Genomic DNA, 18,055 nt, shown 5'->3' on the forward strand with positions numbered 1-18,055 from the left:
AGAGGGTTAGATCATATTTCAGCAATCCCAGGCTTTTTCAAACAGCAGTTGGATTTCATGAATGGGTGCATTTGAAAATTTTTTGTGTTTCTGGTTTTCAGTATCATCACAGCAGTTTTTCTCATTCTATACTGCTTTTCCATCTGATTCAGGAAGTTGGGAGAAATGCAATGGAATTGAAATAGTTTGAGTTTTTTTTCAAACTTCAGAAAAGTCTGGCTATAATTTCTGAGTAACTAAGTCAGTTGTTATGTCATAAAAAATGATTTACTAAACTTTCTTTTTGTCACCCCAGTTTCACTACTACCTGCATGTTTACCTGTCCACAATCCTTTTCTTCATTACCTCTCTATGTATGTGATCTCACTCCTCAAGATGACTTTTTTTCCATAAATCTGCATGAAGTACTTGGAAAAAATAGAAAATATAATATTGTTAGGTATAAAACATAATATAAAATGTAACATTATAAAGATTTTAGAAAAAAAGAACTGGAGAAGATCTTCATGATCTAGGCCTGGACAAAGGCTTCTTAGAATTGCCATAAAACATAAGGCTGAACATTTGCACTTAATCAAAATTTTAAAATTTTGCTCTGCAAAAAACCCCATTAAGAAGATAAAAAGACGAGTTACAGATTGGGAGAAAATATTTGCAAAACACATATCTGACAAAAGAATGGCATCTAGAATATAAAAAGAACTCTCAAAAAACTCAGCATTAAGAAAAAAGCACATAAATAATGTAATTAGAAAGTGTACAAAAGACATATACATATATTTCACCATGATGACATACAGATGACAAATAAGCACAAGAAAAGTTGTTCAACACATTAGCCATCAGGGGAATGCAAATTAAAACCACAATGAGACATCATTGCACAACTATCAGAATACATAAAATAAAAATTGGTGACAGCACCAAATGTTAGCAAAAATGTAGAGAAACTGACTCACTCATACATTGCTGGTGAGTATGTAAAATGGTACAGCCATGCCAGGATACTATGGCTGTTTCTTATAAAACTAAGTATGCAACTACCATACTACCCAGCAATTACCGTTCTGGTCATGCCAAAACCTGTCCATGAATGTTCATTGCAGCTTTATTTGTAATAGACAAAAACTGGAAACAGCCCAGATGTCCTTCAATGGGTGAAATGCTAAACAAATTGTGGTACATCCACACCATGGAATAAGACTTAACAATAAAAAAGGAACAAACTACTAATAGTGTAACACCTTGGATGAATCTTCAGAGAATTATGTTGAGTGAAAACCACTAATCCCCAAAGGTTGCATACCATACCATATGATTCCACATATATAACAATCTTGAAATGACACAATTATAAAAATGGAGAACAAGTTAGACTGTCAGGGGTTTGGAATTGAGGGGGGTTGTTTAGGAAATGGATGTGGTTAAACAAAAGGCAATACCAGGTATCCTTGTAGCCATGGAAATGTTCTGTATCTTGACTATGGCAGTGGATACACAAACCTATACATGTGATAAAATTGTACAGAACTAAATACACACACAAGCCCAGCTACGTAAGTACAAGTAAAACTGCAGAAATCTGAATAAGATTGGTGGATTATACCTACATCAGTATTATGCAATATTGTACTATAGATTTGAAAGATGTTTCTGTTGAGGGGAAAATGGGTAAATTGTACGTGAAATTTCTCTGTATTATTTCTTACAACTTCATATGAATCTATAAAGGTCTGAAAAAAATTTTAAGTTTAATTAAAAATAAAACAGAAGAAATAAGCATTCACTGAATATCTTATGGTGTCTATTTTTCCCCACATTTCCACATTCCTATTTATTTGGTACTTAGAACTTTAGAAAGATGACTTAGCATTGTTCAGTATTTTAGAGACCGATGGAACATTTTCATCCAGAAATTTCAAGTATCAGCAGATGAAGTCTGAATGAGTGAACTACCCAATTTGTGGTCGCTCCACAGCAGCTATGAAAACATGCCAGCTTCCTGCCTTCTTCCAGGCCACAGGGCATTTTGCATTGTGAATGCTGAAGCAACACGGTGAGTTATTTCCTGAGAGTAAATTAAACCTCTCTAAGTAGTTGACGGTCTGAAAGGAAGTCAGTGCAGATAAACTCTTACTCCCAGAGTGGGGAAGCCTAGATCAGTATCTTCAGGCTCAGGAAAAGATAATCTTTAAGGAAAAAGACATTTGGTAAAACAATTAGACCTAAAGGCAACCATAAAAACAATAGATTAGAATTAATTAAAATCCTATATTAAAGAAAATTCTTTAAAGTTATAAATTTTTAGTCCAATTATGATCCAAGCCTGGAAGAACAGTATTTGCAAATGTTGGGGAAAGAGAAATATTGTCTTAAATAGCGAAAAGAAGTCCAGCATGGCTGAAGCTTAACGTGTACGAAAGAATGATGCTGGTACCATCAAGTGGGGCCACTTTATTCAGGTCCTGCTGTGGAATCTGCACTTAAGCACAAGGGAAATAGCTCTGCAAGACTGAACAGAGAGAAAAGTGAGCATATTTGCCTTTCAAAATACCTCATCGTCGTCGTTTCTCAAGTACTCCTCAAAATCTCGCGTTTGACCCAATAAGTAGCTCTTCCAAAGAGCTTTTAGAATAGCCTATGAATGTGTTTCGAAAGGTAAAATAGCTAGTGAAGGACTTTCTTTGAATGGATTAAAATGTCTCTGCTATATTAAATGGCTCTACAAAAGGCTTCCATGATACCCTGCTTGATGAAAAACAAACAAGCCGCTAAGTTATACGTATAGTATAATCCCATTCTTGATAAAAACAACAAAAAACCATAACCTATATGTATTCATATATTAATATATTTGCAAAGGCGAGGAAAAACATATGAAAAACAGAAAAGTATTAGCGGTGATTCCACAAGGAAATTGGGAATCAATGAGAGACGACAAATTTTAGCCCAGCCACATCAACGTTTTCTGAGCAGTTGAATATATAAGCTTTACCCATGAAATTCAAATGAAGGAAATACATGAATTGAGTGAAACAAATAGCACCACTGTCCAAGAGAAATGTACTGCAAATTACAAATGCAAGCCACAAAGGTATTTTTAAATCTTGTGGTAGCTCCATTAAAAAAAATAAACGTGAAACTAATTTCATTAGTATATTTTAACCCAATGCATCCAAAATATTCTCATTTCAACATGTAACCAATATAAATATTAATATTTTACATTGTTTTCATACTAAGTCTTTGAAATCTTGTGTGTGCTTTACACTTACAACCACATTTCAAGTGCTTAGTAACCATATGTAGATAGTAGCTATGATGTTGGACAGGGCAGCTCTAATGGAAACTGATGGTTTTGCTACTGGTGAATTTCTCTGGCAGTGAAGCGACAGCCACACTGTTTGTCAGCTCAGTGACGGCATGGCCATATCTAGCCCTGGTCCCATGGTCTCAGTCTTGGTTCTGCTTCATATTTTCCAGCTCTATACTGTATCAGTTAAGAAGGTTTAATATTAGTCAATACATTTTATTATTACCAGTGTGCACATAGAATTGTCACAAAATCTACAGGTTGAAGTGAAAGTACTGAACAGTGTATTTTTAGAAAACAGTAAGAAACCAGCTTTAAAAAAAATCTGTGAACACAATTTTGTAGGGGAAAAATGGTAATATGATATTAACTCAAAATTTTAGCCATTGAAAATTTGAACGACTATAAATATTTTCTACTGAAGGAGAGGGCAAAGAAGAAATAATTCCACAAAAATAAAAATTCATTAGCCAAGACTTTTATGACCTGGTGTCTTATCAGAATATCTAGATGAAGAGTTTTTTCTTTAAGCTCCCACTCAACCACTGAGTAGCTGGGTAAATTTGAAAACTGCCATAAATGCCCTGAGCCTTAGTTTCTCCAGTTATATATGGAGAACTAATATTTAATACGGTTTTCAAATTTTACAAAAGTCACGTGATAACACTGTATAAACAAAATGCCTTGTAATATATTCTGAAATAATTAGAATAAAATTTTTGAAGTTGAATTTATGGAGACTACCACCTATTTTAAATTTCTAAATTCTACAGTTACTGGACAGTCTGAATTTTGGAGACTATAGGACAAGAAAAATATACAATAAGGCTAAACTGAAGAAATAATTTTCAAAATGAGGAAATATAGTCATAAACTTGGCTTTTAAAAAATTTGAGTCATTGTAAAACCATCCATGTGTCATACTTACAGAGACACATGGATGGTTTTTGCTAGGCTGATTGTTTGGGTTACTACCTAAACTGTTGAAACTGACAGATGTCTAAACTGTAGAAATTCTGCTGCAAACACAATGCGCAAATAAGTGAGAATGAACGGATTTCAGTGCTTGATGTCTGGCTTCAACAGATAGTCATGGGACTGGACAATCATTCACTCAATCAAATCACAGAATTATGAAGGGTTATTGAACAGTAGAAGAGTGCATTTTTATGCCACTGGTTATCTATATTCCTTCCACATTGGCTGAAAAATTGACTGCTTCTTTGAGAATAATATGATAAGTTTACTACCCTTAACTCTTCATCAAATTTTTCTTTCTACTCCAACAGTTACCCAAGAAATTTCATTGTTTGGGTTTGTGTGCTTGATGACTGAAATATGTCAAGTTGCTATCCAGGTCAAGGCAAGAAAGTGAATATGCTTTCACAGTATTTTAATTGCCAGCCCGTAAATAAAATATCTAATTTAAGAAATTTTGATATACAAATATCCAACTTATGAAACAGTTACATTTTGAGGAGGATTATCACTTTGAAAAATAATTCATCATTTTACAAAATAATTCACCACCATTATTTCTTTTTTTACAGAGCTAGTTCCCTACTGAAGTTAATATAGATTTATCTACACAGATATTTTCAGGAATACATTCATCACAAACAGTGGAGTGCATCTTTATAGCATTCTTTCTTGTAAATGGGTTTTCCAAAACATATCAATGGTTAAGTGAAGTGCTATGAACTGCACCTAATTCTACTAAAGTTATACTGAATTTTCTAGATCTTTTTCCACCCAACCCTGGCAATAAATAAGTAAATAAATAAAGGTGAGCAACAAGAAGATCAAGAGGGCATGAAGACAAGATACATTATTTACACAAATCGAAGCATGATGTCAAATCTCTCTCTGGTGTTTAGGAATTTCTGTTGATAGAAATATGAATAGAAATCAGAAGCAGCCTCCAATTACTCACTTAAAAAACTTAAAAACACATCATCCCTTTACTTTGCAATTCTGCTGTTGTTTTAAGTTTTCTTATTCTTTCCCTGCTGTTCCTCTTCATTAACGCTACCTAATATCACTACGTATTTAGAATAATATCCAATTCTAGGATATCCAGTACAAGCAATATCTAGTATTTTGTTTAAACTCATAAATACCTCTGTCAGTGACATCCGAGGATTGTTAGAAACCATCATTTCTGGAACACTGAAAAGCAGGGTGTTAACCTGCTCCGAAGAAATCCTTCTACTATCACCATGTTTACCTGTAAAACATCAGCACCGTAACCTGATATAAATAAGCTACTGGGAAAAAATTTTTGGTTGCTTTTATTGTTGTTGGTGTTATTGGAAGGAACAGAGGAAATTTGGAATTAAATTTCTGGTAAAGTATGTATCATGGTGATATATATGATGTTTACCGTTGGGGGGAAAATATACACACACAACAGAGGCAGCAAAAAAGGAATCATTGGAAAATACTGCACGTATTGGAGTATGACTACAATTCCCCTACTACTATATGTCTGACTTAGAACAACTCGAGTATTTCACTGTCTCCCAGGGCTTATTCTGAGTCCTAACATATTTGAGATAAAGGTGTTCCTGAAGCAGTCAGAACATTCATTAGGCTTATTGTGTTTCTCTAAACCTCCCTGGCCCATTCCTAAATCCCTAGGACAAAATCCAGATTTAGGAATGAGCAGCATGTCAGTGCCTTTGGCTTTCCTGAAAACTAAAATCTAATATTTCAAGTTGAATTCTGATATCCCATATCAAATCCATTTAAAAAACTCTATTAACTTCTATAATGTAATTGTCTAAAGAGTCAAATACATTACCTCTTTAATTTTGCATATTCCTTTTGCTTTACAAGAAGGGGCACAAATTTATGGAGTTTACCAAACTCATTCTCTCAAACTGTAGCATTTCAGAAGTGGCAACAGTAACGTCTATGTGTACACACTGTTTTGCGTGGTCTGCATTCTGAGAGGCAGTACAATAAAGCAGTCAAGGGCGTGGCCTTGAAGAACTCATCATGGCTTCGTCACTAGCTGTGCACCTCAGCTTAGTTAGTGCTTGCCTCGATTTCCTCATCCAAAGAAGTGGGGATAAGAATAGTAGCTACTTCAGAGGGTTGTCACGAGCAATACATGTGTGTTAGTACACGCATAGCACATAAGACAGTGGCTGGCATTGCTATCGCTGTTAGTCCTTATTTTTGATGTATGGTAATCAGAAACTGGGTTTTGTAATACTACGCAGTTTTTGGTCAATGCTAAATCATATGTGATTTGTCTAGTCCATGGAGGTAATTTTTGACGAAACAAACTCAGCATGTTTCTGTTGATTTGAAATAAATGCTATTGCATGTGGTGAGGAAAATTCTATTTCCCTGGTGGCTTAAATAGATACAAGTTATAGAATTTAAATTTTAAGAAGTTGCCAGCACCTTTTTTGATATTAGGTGAAACACTTCCTTTCCCGTGAATGAGTATAATATAAGGTAAATTACCTTATAAACAATAGAAGAAACAAGCAATGAAGATTTGTCCCCATGGGGAAAACTGTATATCTATACCTACTGTTAAAATTAATAATGATTTTTGGGTGATTTTAATTCTAAAGAAATACCAGTCACTGGGGTAAAGAAGAAGAAACTACTAGGTTTTTGTACTTCTTTTGAATTACAAAAATGTTGCACTGATGGAAAATAGGATTTAACTTTGCTTAGATTTAGATTATTAGAATGAATTCATTTTCATCTGGATGTTATGAACATGCAGTCATCTCGCTTTGTTTAAGGTGCTTAAATTGTTCCAATTTATTGTTATTCTTTTCTAGAACTTTGGCACATTTTTGAAATTCCCTTATTCACAAAGTCTCATATTTATACTGATTGGTAGGTGAATCTGAAAAAGGTCATTAAAAAAAACAACATTGAAATAAAAATCATTTTCTAACAAAATGCCATTAAAAATCATCAGTCATCAACATTTATTAAGACGAACATTTCCTTTACATACTGAAAGGAAAAACTGGGCAACCTAAAACTGTAGAAATTATACCTGACTTTCATTTTAAAAGTCTGAGCTTGACTCTGTGAGAAGGAGGCTTGTTTGCTTAAACTGTGTATGATAATGTTTTACATGTTCTTTAAAAAAAACTAGATAATATTTGTGTTTTAAAGCCAAACTGTAGGGCTGAGTGAAAAGTCCTTGCTGAGTAACCATCTCTAGAGACTCTAAAAAATTGTGAAAAGCTCTAATATTTCAGCTACATTGTTTTTTGCATATAAAAATATCTATTATAAGAGTCAACTAGCACATATATTGAGTCACATTTGTTTTAATTGAAAAAGAGAGCTAAAAATTTCCTGTAAGTTATTGCAACAGTACAAGAATACAAGGTGCATTTATTTATTAACAACAACAACAAATTGTAAAACAAACTGTGAAAGCAAAAGCGGGCTACAAAACAAGGGTGTTTGATAGCCTTTGCCTTATTTAAACATGACATGTCAATACGCCCCAGTTGATAAATGCTATAAAGTGTACGTCAGCATTGGCTCATTCACCTTTAAACATCCCCCACCCAGTGCACTATGGAAAATGTGTGTTATGGATGAGAAATGCTTCCTCCGTCAAGTATCACAATCTTGTGGTCACGTAATCTTCGTGGGTGACCATGTCTGTGAGGTTTGCGTCGTAGTCTACACTGCAGTCCTCTTCCTTTGCGTGTTTCTCCTTTGGTATGATTGGAACCGTGTCCTCCACCACCACCTTCTCTGACTTGAACGAACACACTCTCTTGCCCACCTGTAAACCCAGGGAATCCGTATTTCTTTCTCGATGATCTACTAATATACACTGTTCGCTGAGACCTGGGATGTTCAAGTCACCCCGGGAAGCTAACCCTCGAGATTCCAGTTGGATGTTTGTCTCTAGTGGTGCTTCAGCTTGTTGACGAGCCACCTCTTCTGAAACGGAGAAGATTTGGTTTGCATTTTGCTCGGCAGCGTGTTGTTTTGATCGTCTATGAAATAACCCGAAGTTTTTGATATCGGTCACAAAATTCACTTTTCTCTGCTTCTCCCTCGGTGGCTCCTGCACCACCAGGGCGGAGCCGTTGCTGATGGTGTGTCTTTCGGAGGCGATCGCTGCTGATCGTGGGTGAATCAGGGTGGTTAAGTCGAAGAGGCTAAAGTTCTTTTTCTTGTCCTTGCTACTACCTTCGTTATCACTCTTTTCATCCGAGTCTGCGGAGTTAGAAGAGTCCTTCGTGCCCTGAGCAGATTGGACCCTAGAGAGTTTGCTTCCTCTTAGTAACCCCAGGACTTCAAAGCGGAAGCTAGAAATGTCTTGCTTTAGTTCCTAAGTGAAATGGAAAACGACGAAATTAGTCTGTGACCTAAACAAATAAACGTTAGGAAACATCATCTGCTTGTTTCATATATGGATCTGACATGTCTTCATTCATTTTTGAGAGCTAGGCGTCCACTCTGCTGTGGTTCTGTTTAGAATTGTTAGTTTTCCCAGGGGCACTTGTATCTATTTGTTATCTCCTAATTTCCCCATGGGAGTTCTGTAGTAATTGGAGACTTCCTACGGTTGATGTAAAAAGAAACAGGAAGAGTTTTCTTTCCCACTACTCTGTAGTGGAGTATGTTGGGTTTCTTTGGAACTACAGTTTCAAATTCTTTCTCTCCAAAATATTCATCTGCTTTCAAGTCATCTTACATTCTCTCAGGGACATTTTGCTGTCCAAGGGGATATCTAAAACAAAATAATTAAAGTGGAGTCTACCCTTCCAGGAGTTGGCAGTTAGTTTCAATTGTTTACTACCTTGGAGTTGATTTTATCCCAACCTCTGGGGATAAAAAATCAGCCACTAAATCCTGGGAATTGATTCAGAACACACAGCACTTCCTAGATTCATCCCTTTATCTTTTGGGGCAGCTGAATTCTCAGTCCTAACCTGCTGGTGGCCTTGTGGTGGCCTCCTGCCTCCAGTCCGTCTCCCAAAGCATCAGGAATCGTTTAACTCCAAGATTCAGAGGTGTGACAGCAAAGAACGTTTTGGATCCTAGCCAACTTTCAATCTGTGCTTTAAGTTTTGCAATTTCTCTCTCTTCTTACCTAACTGGCTGCTTATATTTATTCTCTGTTAAGCCTGCTGTTTTTCTTTGTCAAAGGTCTCCTGTAGGGTTTTTTATTTGTTTGTTTTTGCCTATGAGATCTTACTGACTTTAGTCAGTCTTCCAAAATCTCTAGCAACTCATGCAGGCTAACAAAGCATTTTATACACATGATAATGAGCAAATATATACTTCATGTATTCTACCTTTCTTCTGTGATAGAATTGAAAAAAAAAAAAAACTCAGGGAGAAAAAACTACATTTATAAGCTACAGTTAAGCTCAAACCTTAAATTTTCTTTTACCAAAGCCATGCGGAACACAAAGAAGGTTTTTGTTGTCATTGTTTTCAGAACGTTGGTTACTAAGTGTTTCAGGTTTAGAAATCAGACTGACATTTCCAAAAGTAAAGCTCACTCAGTAGAGTGTGGCTGGGATCGGCAATCAGAATGCCACAAGGCACTAGGATTTTCTCTGCTTCCGAATAAGTCCCCTCGATCTTTCAGATTAAGTCTGTTTGAAAGCAATGTACTTTGAAAAGAAATTTTACCACTTTTTTTTTTTTTTTTTTGTATATAAATCAATAGGGCTTGAATTTAAAAATCAGAAGACAGACAGGCTTGCTCAGAACACGTGGTCCAGTTTCCAGCTCTGGTGTTAAACGTGCTGCACCTGGTTCCACGCTCTGCGGAATCTGCCTTTTGGCGACAAAGATGAAAGTGGTTACCTTAAAGTTCTCCTCAGTCAGACCTTCTTCAGTTTTGGCGTCTCTAATCATTGCAGCCACGTATCGCTTTACCAGGTTCCTCATAACTTCCTGAGGCATTTGAAAACAAGAGAATTGGTATTCAGTGCATAAATGTGAATTCTCTCTTGAGTCAGTTCCAAAGAGGAGATTGTGCTTTATTTTAATATAAGTGTCAAGATATAAGAATAACTTACTTGATATTGGTGATGTCTTCTTAAATTATCAGCAGCTCGCCTCTGAAAAGGGAAGGGACATTTACTTTTTGGTTATAGTGATATTGTACCATTCTATAAAATAATGCCTGGTTCTTTTAATCAAGAATATTATTTTCCTCATTTCTGCAAAGTGGGAATTTTGCTGGACAACGGACAATAAATAGCTAGAGAGAGTGCTTCACATGAATCAAAAGAATGAATGAACCAAAACAACAAAGGGCAAGGTTATAATTCCTATGGCATTTAATATATAGAATAAGTTAACGATGATGGCAAGATTGTTCTTTTAATATAAGTGATGAAGAATTAAGTAATCATACTTAGTATGTATCCCAAATCATTTTAAATGATCCTAAGAGATACAGATGGGACATATCAAATACAAAATAAATGTCAAATAAAAATAAAAATTTGTTGGATAAAAATCTAGCATTATAACAATATGAAGATCTTCATCAATATCAACATAGCAACATTAAGAATTTAACCATGATATAAAACATGTAATCAGAAACACAGTTAGACAGTGAACTCCCCAACACTTAATTTCAAGCAGATGTACATTAAGAGGAGATTGCTGTTTTAATTAGATGGTTGAATTTAACAAAATAAAATAAAAGGTTCTGTTCAAAGATAGGGTTCATTAGATTTTAAAAAAATAAATGTGACTCTGAGCTATCATTTTGAAGAGATCAGAATGGTTTGGGAGCAGAGCTGGTGTTAGCACACAGCAATGATTATGGAGTGTAAAATGGAGAAAGATGTTTAATGACTAAAAAATGTCCATTATAAATTGAGTTAAATAATAAATGACAAATTATATATTTGCAGATTTCACTAGTATTCTAAAGATACTAGAAAAAAAGCTATCATAATCCCAATTTTATGCATGTCAAATAAATATCAGTATTGATTCTTAAGGAAGAAAACTAGCCAAAGTAATGTAAAATAAAAATACTTCTGTTACAAGGTAATGAATTTGGTAAATTGTGAGAAAGCAAAAGAGATAACATATCTTGGGTTTAATTAAGTCTTTTGATCTTGTTCCTTACTAAAATACTTAATCATAGGCTGCTAAAATGGAATTTTGAAAAGGGCTGTGCATATATCACTGTGAAATGATATTAGACAAAAAATCAAACAATTCAAAAGAGACTCTTTTTTCTCTTTAGGGCAGTAGGGGAAATTGGCATTTTCACTGGCCATGAGAAGGGATTTGTGTTTCATGACTATTAGTGACTTTTAGAAACAGATGAGACCGTGCTTAACTTTCTAAAGGCCACTAATGATTGGAATACCATTCAATATTACATGAATCTTAAGAAACAAATTTTCAAATGATTATGGTATTAATTAAAAGACTGGGAAATTTGAAACTCATACAAAACTAGAACATCTTGAAAGAAATAGAGCATGGGAATTTTATGACTGGGCCACAAGATGGAGGTATGTGACTCCTGTTGAGACACAGATCAGCTGAAACCAGAGACAAAAGCACTTCTGGAAGGAAACAAGCCTTCCAGGTCTCCTTCACTATTTTTTAAGTGAACACAAATACAAAAGCAATCTGTACGCTAACTTCTTTAGCACTCTCAGTGTAAATATTGTACAGGAGATCGTATTCCATGGTTTAAGTAAATAGAAACTCTGAATTTAATATAGAATTTAGTCGACTCAATTTTTATTATCTTGGGATTCTATAGCATTTCGCTAGTTTCGTCTGCAAAAAGCCAATAAAAACTAGTCAGCAGAGAGCAGTTTGAAATCATGAGTTAACTTTAAATTTCCTTAATGCAAAACTAAAACTAGGGATGACAAAATCAGAAAATTATGAGTAATAAGTGAAAATTATCATGATGCATTTTAGTATTAAAATGAGCACCAACTGTCTTCCCTTCAGTAGAACCTTACTCATACATGAATTTTAAAATTGTAATGCAAATATAAAAAGATCAAAGATCACACTTTAAAAACTAAATCCAGGTTTATTTTTCTAGGAAAAAAATTTTTTTAAGCAAAATAGACTGGCCGAAGGAAAGAACATAGAAAAAGTTTACTATGATAACAGTAAAAATCTATTCAATATCCATAGCCCGGGTTTAAGGCTAAGTTAATATAGTTAATTGTTTTTGACAACCAATTTGTTTCCACAACTAGATGGTCATACTACAAAACCGTTTTTAGTCTTGTGAGATTGTATCAGCCAACTGAACTTCACTATCCTAGGAAGAAAATAAGAATGGATGCAGTTAACCATCTTCTGAGTACTGAAAGCAAAAATGAATGCAATGAATTCACCAATTCTTATTGACCATTACTGTCAGGGCTACCTGTGTCTATTTTCTTACTTTCAGGGAGGTAATGTGGTGTGATGTTAAGAACACCTGGGACTGAAGGTGACTAAGCCGGAATGAGGAATTTATCTCTGAGACCCTCTCCCTTCCACATGTTTTATTTTGCAAGGTAAAGATAAACTCACTGAATGATTTTGAAGATTAAATGAGATAAGAGATTTAAGGCTTCTGTTACTAACGAATGTTAGTTCCTGTCCTTTCTCCATTATTTTCCCTTTGTGATTAATATTATGATTTAAAATACCTAAACAATATGTTTTAAAAAAATATTCTTGAATCACAAAACCTGTGGATAGTTTAACACATATTGGGATTGCCCCTGGAAAAGTAAAAGACTGTACTTAGGGGTAATTATTTTTCTTTGTGTGATTTGCATGGCATTTCATGCTTGAGAAGAACATTTACTTTAGCTAGAGAGTTGGATGCTTTAGCCTAGGCAATAGAGATTTGGAAATAAGAAATTCATATTTAAGTGATAGGGTGAAGGGATGGTCCTGGTAAATATGGATACATGTAACACAAATTCTGTAGGCAGTTATTTTTGTTTTATTAAGACTTTATTATTGTTTAGAGCAATGCAAGATTCACAGCGAATTGTAGGGGATGGAACAGAGATTTCCCTTAAACCCCTGTCGCCACACACTCTTAGCTTCCCCCACCATCGACATCCCCAACCAGAGGGGTGCCTTTGTTACAACTGATGAACCTCCAATGACACATCACTATCACCCCAAGTCCATAGTTACATTATGTTCACTCTTTGTGTTGTACATTCTATGGGTTCTGAATGGAAAGGAGGGGACAGTAAGAGTCCCAGGGGGACAGGGAATGTTGAGGGGAAACAGAGCTGGAGGCCTGGTGCTGGGGCGGGCGCATGATGACTAAGATTTCTAGCCTGGCTGCTGAGATGTTGGTGCTATTAGAAAAATAATAAAGAATTCAATTTGGGATATGCTGACAAAGGACATTAAGGTGGAGATGCCACTGTCTATTTTATATTTGGGGGGAAGGTTAGGACTAAAGAAAAAGCTTTGAGGGTTATATGCATAGGTACAAGAGTGGATACAATCACAAGTCCACATTTCTTGGCATTGCTAAAGGGAAACTATAATGAACAATAAAATCTTCGATAAATTGTGAATATATCTATTAGGAATGCATAAAATATTCCTTTCTTTTAAAATTAGCTTTCTTAGGCTAATACTAAAATTAATTTAATTATCTAAATTCTCAGAATCTACCAAAGGTCAAGGAACACAAGATCGGATTTCAAATTTCAATACATGACGACTGACATGTAGGCATTAAGAACAGACATGTTACTTATTAGAACCGAAGAGCTGGTCCAGTCTCATTGCCTCATTTATAAGCAAGGAAACCAAGGTCCACACAGTTGAGTGAATTACGAAAATACTACAATGTTCTAAAGGCAGTGCCAGTTCTAGAATCCTGGGCTAGAATTTACTCTTTACTCCTTGCTTTTTCGATCAAGTAGACACTAAGAGACATATGAGAACATCTGCTCTGCATCCTATGACTTTGCCTCTTTCTCCCAACACATCTTAGTTTGTGGATCAGCATCCTTTCCAGACTGGATCCTCATTTATTTGAATAAAAATTAACCACAAAATGCACGGCATATGTTGTACTAGTTTCCTAGGGCTACCATGCAAAGTACCACAAAGTGGGTGGCTTAAAACAACAGAAATTTATTATCTCACACTTCTGGAGGCAGAAGTCTCGAATCAAGATGTTGGCAGTTCCACGTTCCCTCCGAGACTCACAGTAGAATCCTGCCTTTCCTCTTCCTAGCTTCTAGTGGTATCTGTCAATCTCTGGTGCTCCTTGGCTTCTGCCTGCACAATTCCAATATCTACTCCATCACCACAAGACGTGCTTCCTGTGTTCCCAGGTCTTCAAATGTTCATGTTCTTATGAGGTCTCTCCTCCAATAGGAGCTCATCTTAACAAATCACATCTGCAAAGACCCTGTATCCAAATAAGGTCATATTCTGAGGTGCTGGGGATTTTGAGTTCAAAGTATCTTTTTTGGGGGAGACACGATTCAATCCATAATATATGCACTCTTTGCCATAAACATAATGATCATTTTTGGCAACCGGTGACATCATTAAATATTTATAATAGAGCTGCCACCAACAATACCTCGTACGTTTGCAACCTCTTGGTTGGGTAAAGATCAGCTGCACTTCAAAAGGATTTACTCTCATAAGGGAAACATTACATCTTATAACTCTCGCTGGAAGTGACTAAGAACAGAATGGACCAATGTGTGTTTATAAAAGTAATATAATGAAGGACAGTCCATTAAAAAATACCTAAGTGGGTAAGAGGTATTTAATTTTTTCAAGCCATTCACATGTTAAACTTTGATTGATAAGTGATCTGCAATGACTAGGGGTTCTCTATTTTTACTAAAAAGTAATGAACGAGGTAGAATTATAGCATGGTAAACCTGGGTTAGGAATAAAGAATTTTCTGTGGATAAGTTCATGCTTACAGCGTTACTGAGAAATTTGTGGAGTTGCATTTGGCAGCTTTTTCTAAAATAACTTGGGTTGATTTTCTGTTATGTTTAAGAAAAATGGGCCACATGACTGATCAGGGACCTTCCTTCCCTAACTTGATGTCTAGGAAAAATATTTTGGAGGAAGACGTGCACTTTAAGATGGCAGTTTTCTCCACGAATTATATCGGAAGTCTGGCACGGTTCTTTGTCAGGGTGGCTTTGAACGCAGGTGCCCAGGGCACACCTGCCCACCACATTAGCAGGTCTCTCTCTTTGCAGGTTCCTCCTGATTTGTTAGGACAAGACAATGGCAGTATTTGGATCACAGAACTAATGATAATGGAAACGACCAACTAGTGAGAAGCCTTGCTGCCCAGAGGTAACTTCTCATTTCAATAGAAGTGTCAGGTTGCTTTAGAGCAGGAAGGGTTTTGCAGCTATGAAAGAAAGGGCTCTGGGGAATCCATGGTGACATTTTGTCACTCTTTATCTCTCGTTTTCCCGGGTCCAATATGTGGAATGTCAGGCTCACTCCACGTAGCTGGTTCCCTGCTGTCAATTGTCAGTGCCGCTTTCTCTCATTTCCACTCTGGTTTTGGTCTATCACTGATTTTAAGCCCATGAATTATGCCTTTTATTCTCTGCTTTGCTCAGTGAATCCCTGAAGGGGGGCAGCTTGCTGTGCTCTTCTTTTTAAAAAAAACAAGTAAAAAGGCAAGGGGCCATTTCAGGATGTGGTCCCTCTGTAAAGACTGTAGTTTGGCTCATTTATAGATGGATCTATACATATTGTTCTCTATAAACATACTTTCTAAGCATATAAAAATAAATGATATAAAAAGCTGAAGGTTGCCTTGTCAAAGCAAGTATTCAGGATCTCACTCTTGAAATACCAAGAAGAAATTTGTTCCTCTAGATTCCCACTTAGGAAAGAAAATTTAATTGAAAGGTCCCATCAGCAAATCTTACAGCAATAAATTAGGTATTGAGAGGTACCCATGGATGAACACAGTCATATCTGTAAGATTTGTTGGTAGGCCTGTGAAAAGTCATGAAGATTAAGGGATGACACATTTTGATAATTATAAAACATGAAGTCTGAAAGGCAAGTACTATTAGCATTTTTTCTTTAGTAATGCTAGGTGATGTTAATCCATTCACTGCTCCTAATTCTCTTGCAGTGACTTAACTGAATGTATTTCTGTGGCAGCTGGTCAGGCATGAGTATCCCATCTGTGACCCCAGAGTTGAGTGATGCTAAGGGGCCCTAACAGAGACGGTGTTTGGTGTTCCCCTCACTATGTGCTCCAGAGAAAGTGGGAAACATAAAACTAGAGGTTAAAACCATTTTTTAATGATTTTGTTTAAAAACCTAGTAGTTTTTTGGTTCAGTATATTGTCCATTAACTTTAGCATTCTATTTGGAAACCTGGTCTATGGCATTAAAAATGATTCATATTAATTAAACACTGGCAGGATATTCTTGCATTAACATCTTTTTACTTTAAATTATCTAGACCTCTTGGACAAGTACAAACATTGGCTTTTAGTTTAAAAAGCTGAGCTAGATACCAATCAATGCTTTTTTTTAACAGGAATTTCTAATTAAAGTTACAGGCTGGAAGTGCTTGTTAAAATGGAAATTCCTGATGATTCTAAGACACACTAAAGTTTGAGAACCACTGTTTTTATACCGAGAAGGGTATTTGCTGATAAAATGTGTTAAAATTCGACAAGTAATATAAAAAACCAGACGGCTATAAAATGTTGCTTATTTTATGATTGTACTTTCAATATGCTGCCTCTTTGGTAGGATTTTCATGATTTCACAGAAACAACACATCTCTCTATCATGGGCTTGCTCCCACAATAAAAGTGTTGTTCAATAAAGCATTTCTGCTTCATTTCTGCTTTCTCCCATAAAGCATTCCAAAGGAAAACTTAATTTACTTGGAGTTCCCAGTCACCCATAAAAGGAAGTCCAAAGTTTAAAAAAAAAAAAAAAAGTTAATGAGTTTTCAGAGCTAGTTGTATCAGTTATTACCCATAAATCGCAAGATAAGATCACCAATGTTGGGCTCCCAGGCTGTGGCCAATCAGTAACCCTGAGAGCACTGGCTTCAGGCTTGCAGGGAGGGATCAACAGGGTAACATTCAGGCAGCTGCTGGTGACAGGAGTATGTGAAGCACAAGTGGGAAGGTTTAGAGAAAACGCCTCCAAGAATGTATAAACTCTACCTCCAGGTCTGCTTTAATTTTCTTCTTCACAAATGTGAAGCAAGTTGGAATGAGAGCGGAAGGTAGGCCAGCCTGTTAAACACGGGCTTTGGGACACAGGAATCTAAGAGGCCGCGGAAAGCAGTGGTGGGATCTGCAAAAGCTGTTGCAAAAAATCAAAAGGTGGACACACAACATGGAGGGTATTGTTGCAAGGTCATCAGAGTTTTCAGGGAAACAAGAGAGGGCAATGAAATGCACATGGGGTGGGGAAACAAAAGACCCGAGTTTTTCCCCAGCTCTGTCACCTAAAACACTGCACAAGGTAAACGAGCTCTTTTTTAAAGGAAATAGTTGAGCTAAATGATTTCTAAGGTCCCTTTGAAGTGTCATGGGGTCTTCTAAGCCGTGCCTTCGTTATACAAAGTGACTGCCAGTGGTACTTCAAAGTCACCTATCTCCTTGTCTTCATCTGTCTACACGATGAACTATCAGGTGGATTAACCAAATTGAAATGAATTCACAGCACTCACTTTTGGAATTATTTTCTCATTTAACTCCTCCATTAATATTACAAACT

General features: G+C 36.1%; 1 protein-coding gene and 1 long non-coding RNA gene across 2 annotated transcripts in view; one reads left to right on the forward strand and one right to left on the reverse strand.

Moving 5' to 3' along the window:
- Positions 1-7,832: 7,832 nt before the first annotated feature.
- TRPC4 (transient receptor potential cation channel subfamily C member 4) overlaps positions 7,833-18,055 on the reverse strand; it is a 164,850-nt gene continuing 154,627 nt past the window's right edge. Inside the window, exons 9-11 of the mRNA XM_068526460.1 lie at positions 10,354-10,395; positions 10,139-10,228; positions 7,833-8,648 (exon numbers count right to left, since the gene is read on the reverse strand). Coding sequence (XP_068382561.1) covers positions 7,926-8,648; positions 10,139-10,228; positions 10,354-10,395 — 855 coding nt within the window. The 3' untranslated portion in view covers positions 7,833-7,925. The remainder of the gene's footprint in view (positions 8,649-10,138; positions 10,229-10,353; positions 10,396-18,055) is intronic.
- Positions 15,586-18,055, forward strand: part of LOC137751792 (uncharacterized) — a 43,281-nt gene continuing 40,811 nt past the window's right edge. Inside the window, exon 1 of the long non-coding RNA XR_011070959.1 lies at positions 15,586-15,637. This is a non-coding gene — a long non-coding RNA (uncharacterized lncRNA). The remainder of the gene's footprint in view (positions 15,638-18,055) is intronic.

Source organism: Eschrichtius robustus, chromosome 18, assembly GCF_028021215.1.
Source record: "Eschrichtius robustus isolate mEscRob2 chromosome 18, mEscRob2.pri, whole genome shotgun sequence".
In the NCBI taxonomy this organism is placed as follows: Eukaryota; Metazoa; Chordata; class Mammalia; order Artiodactyla; family Eschrichtiidae; genus Eschrichtius; species Eschrichtius robustus.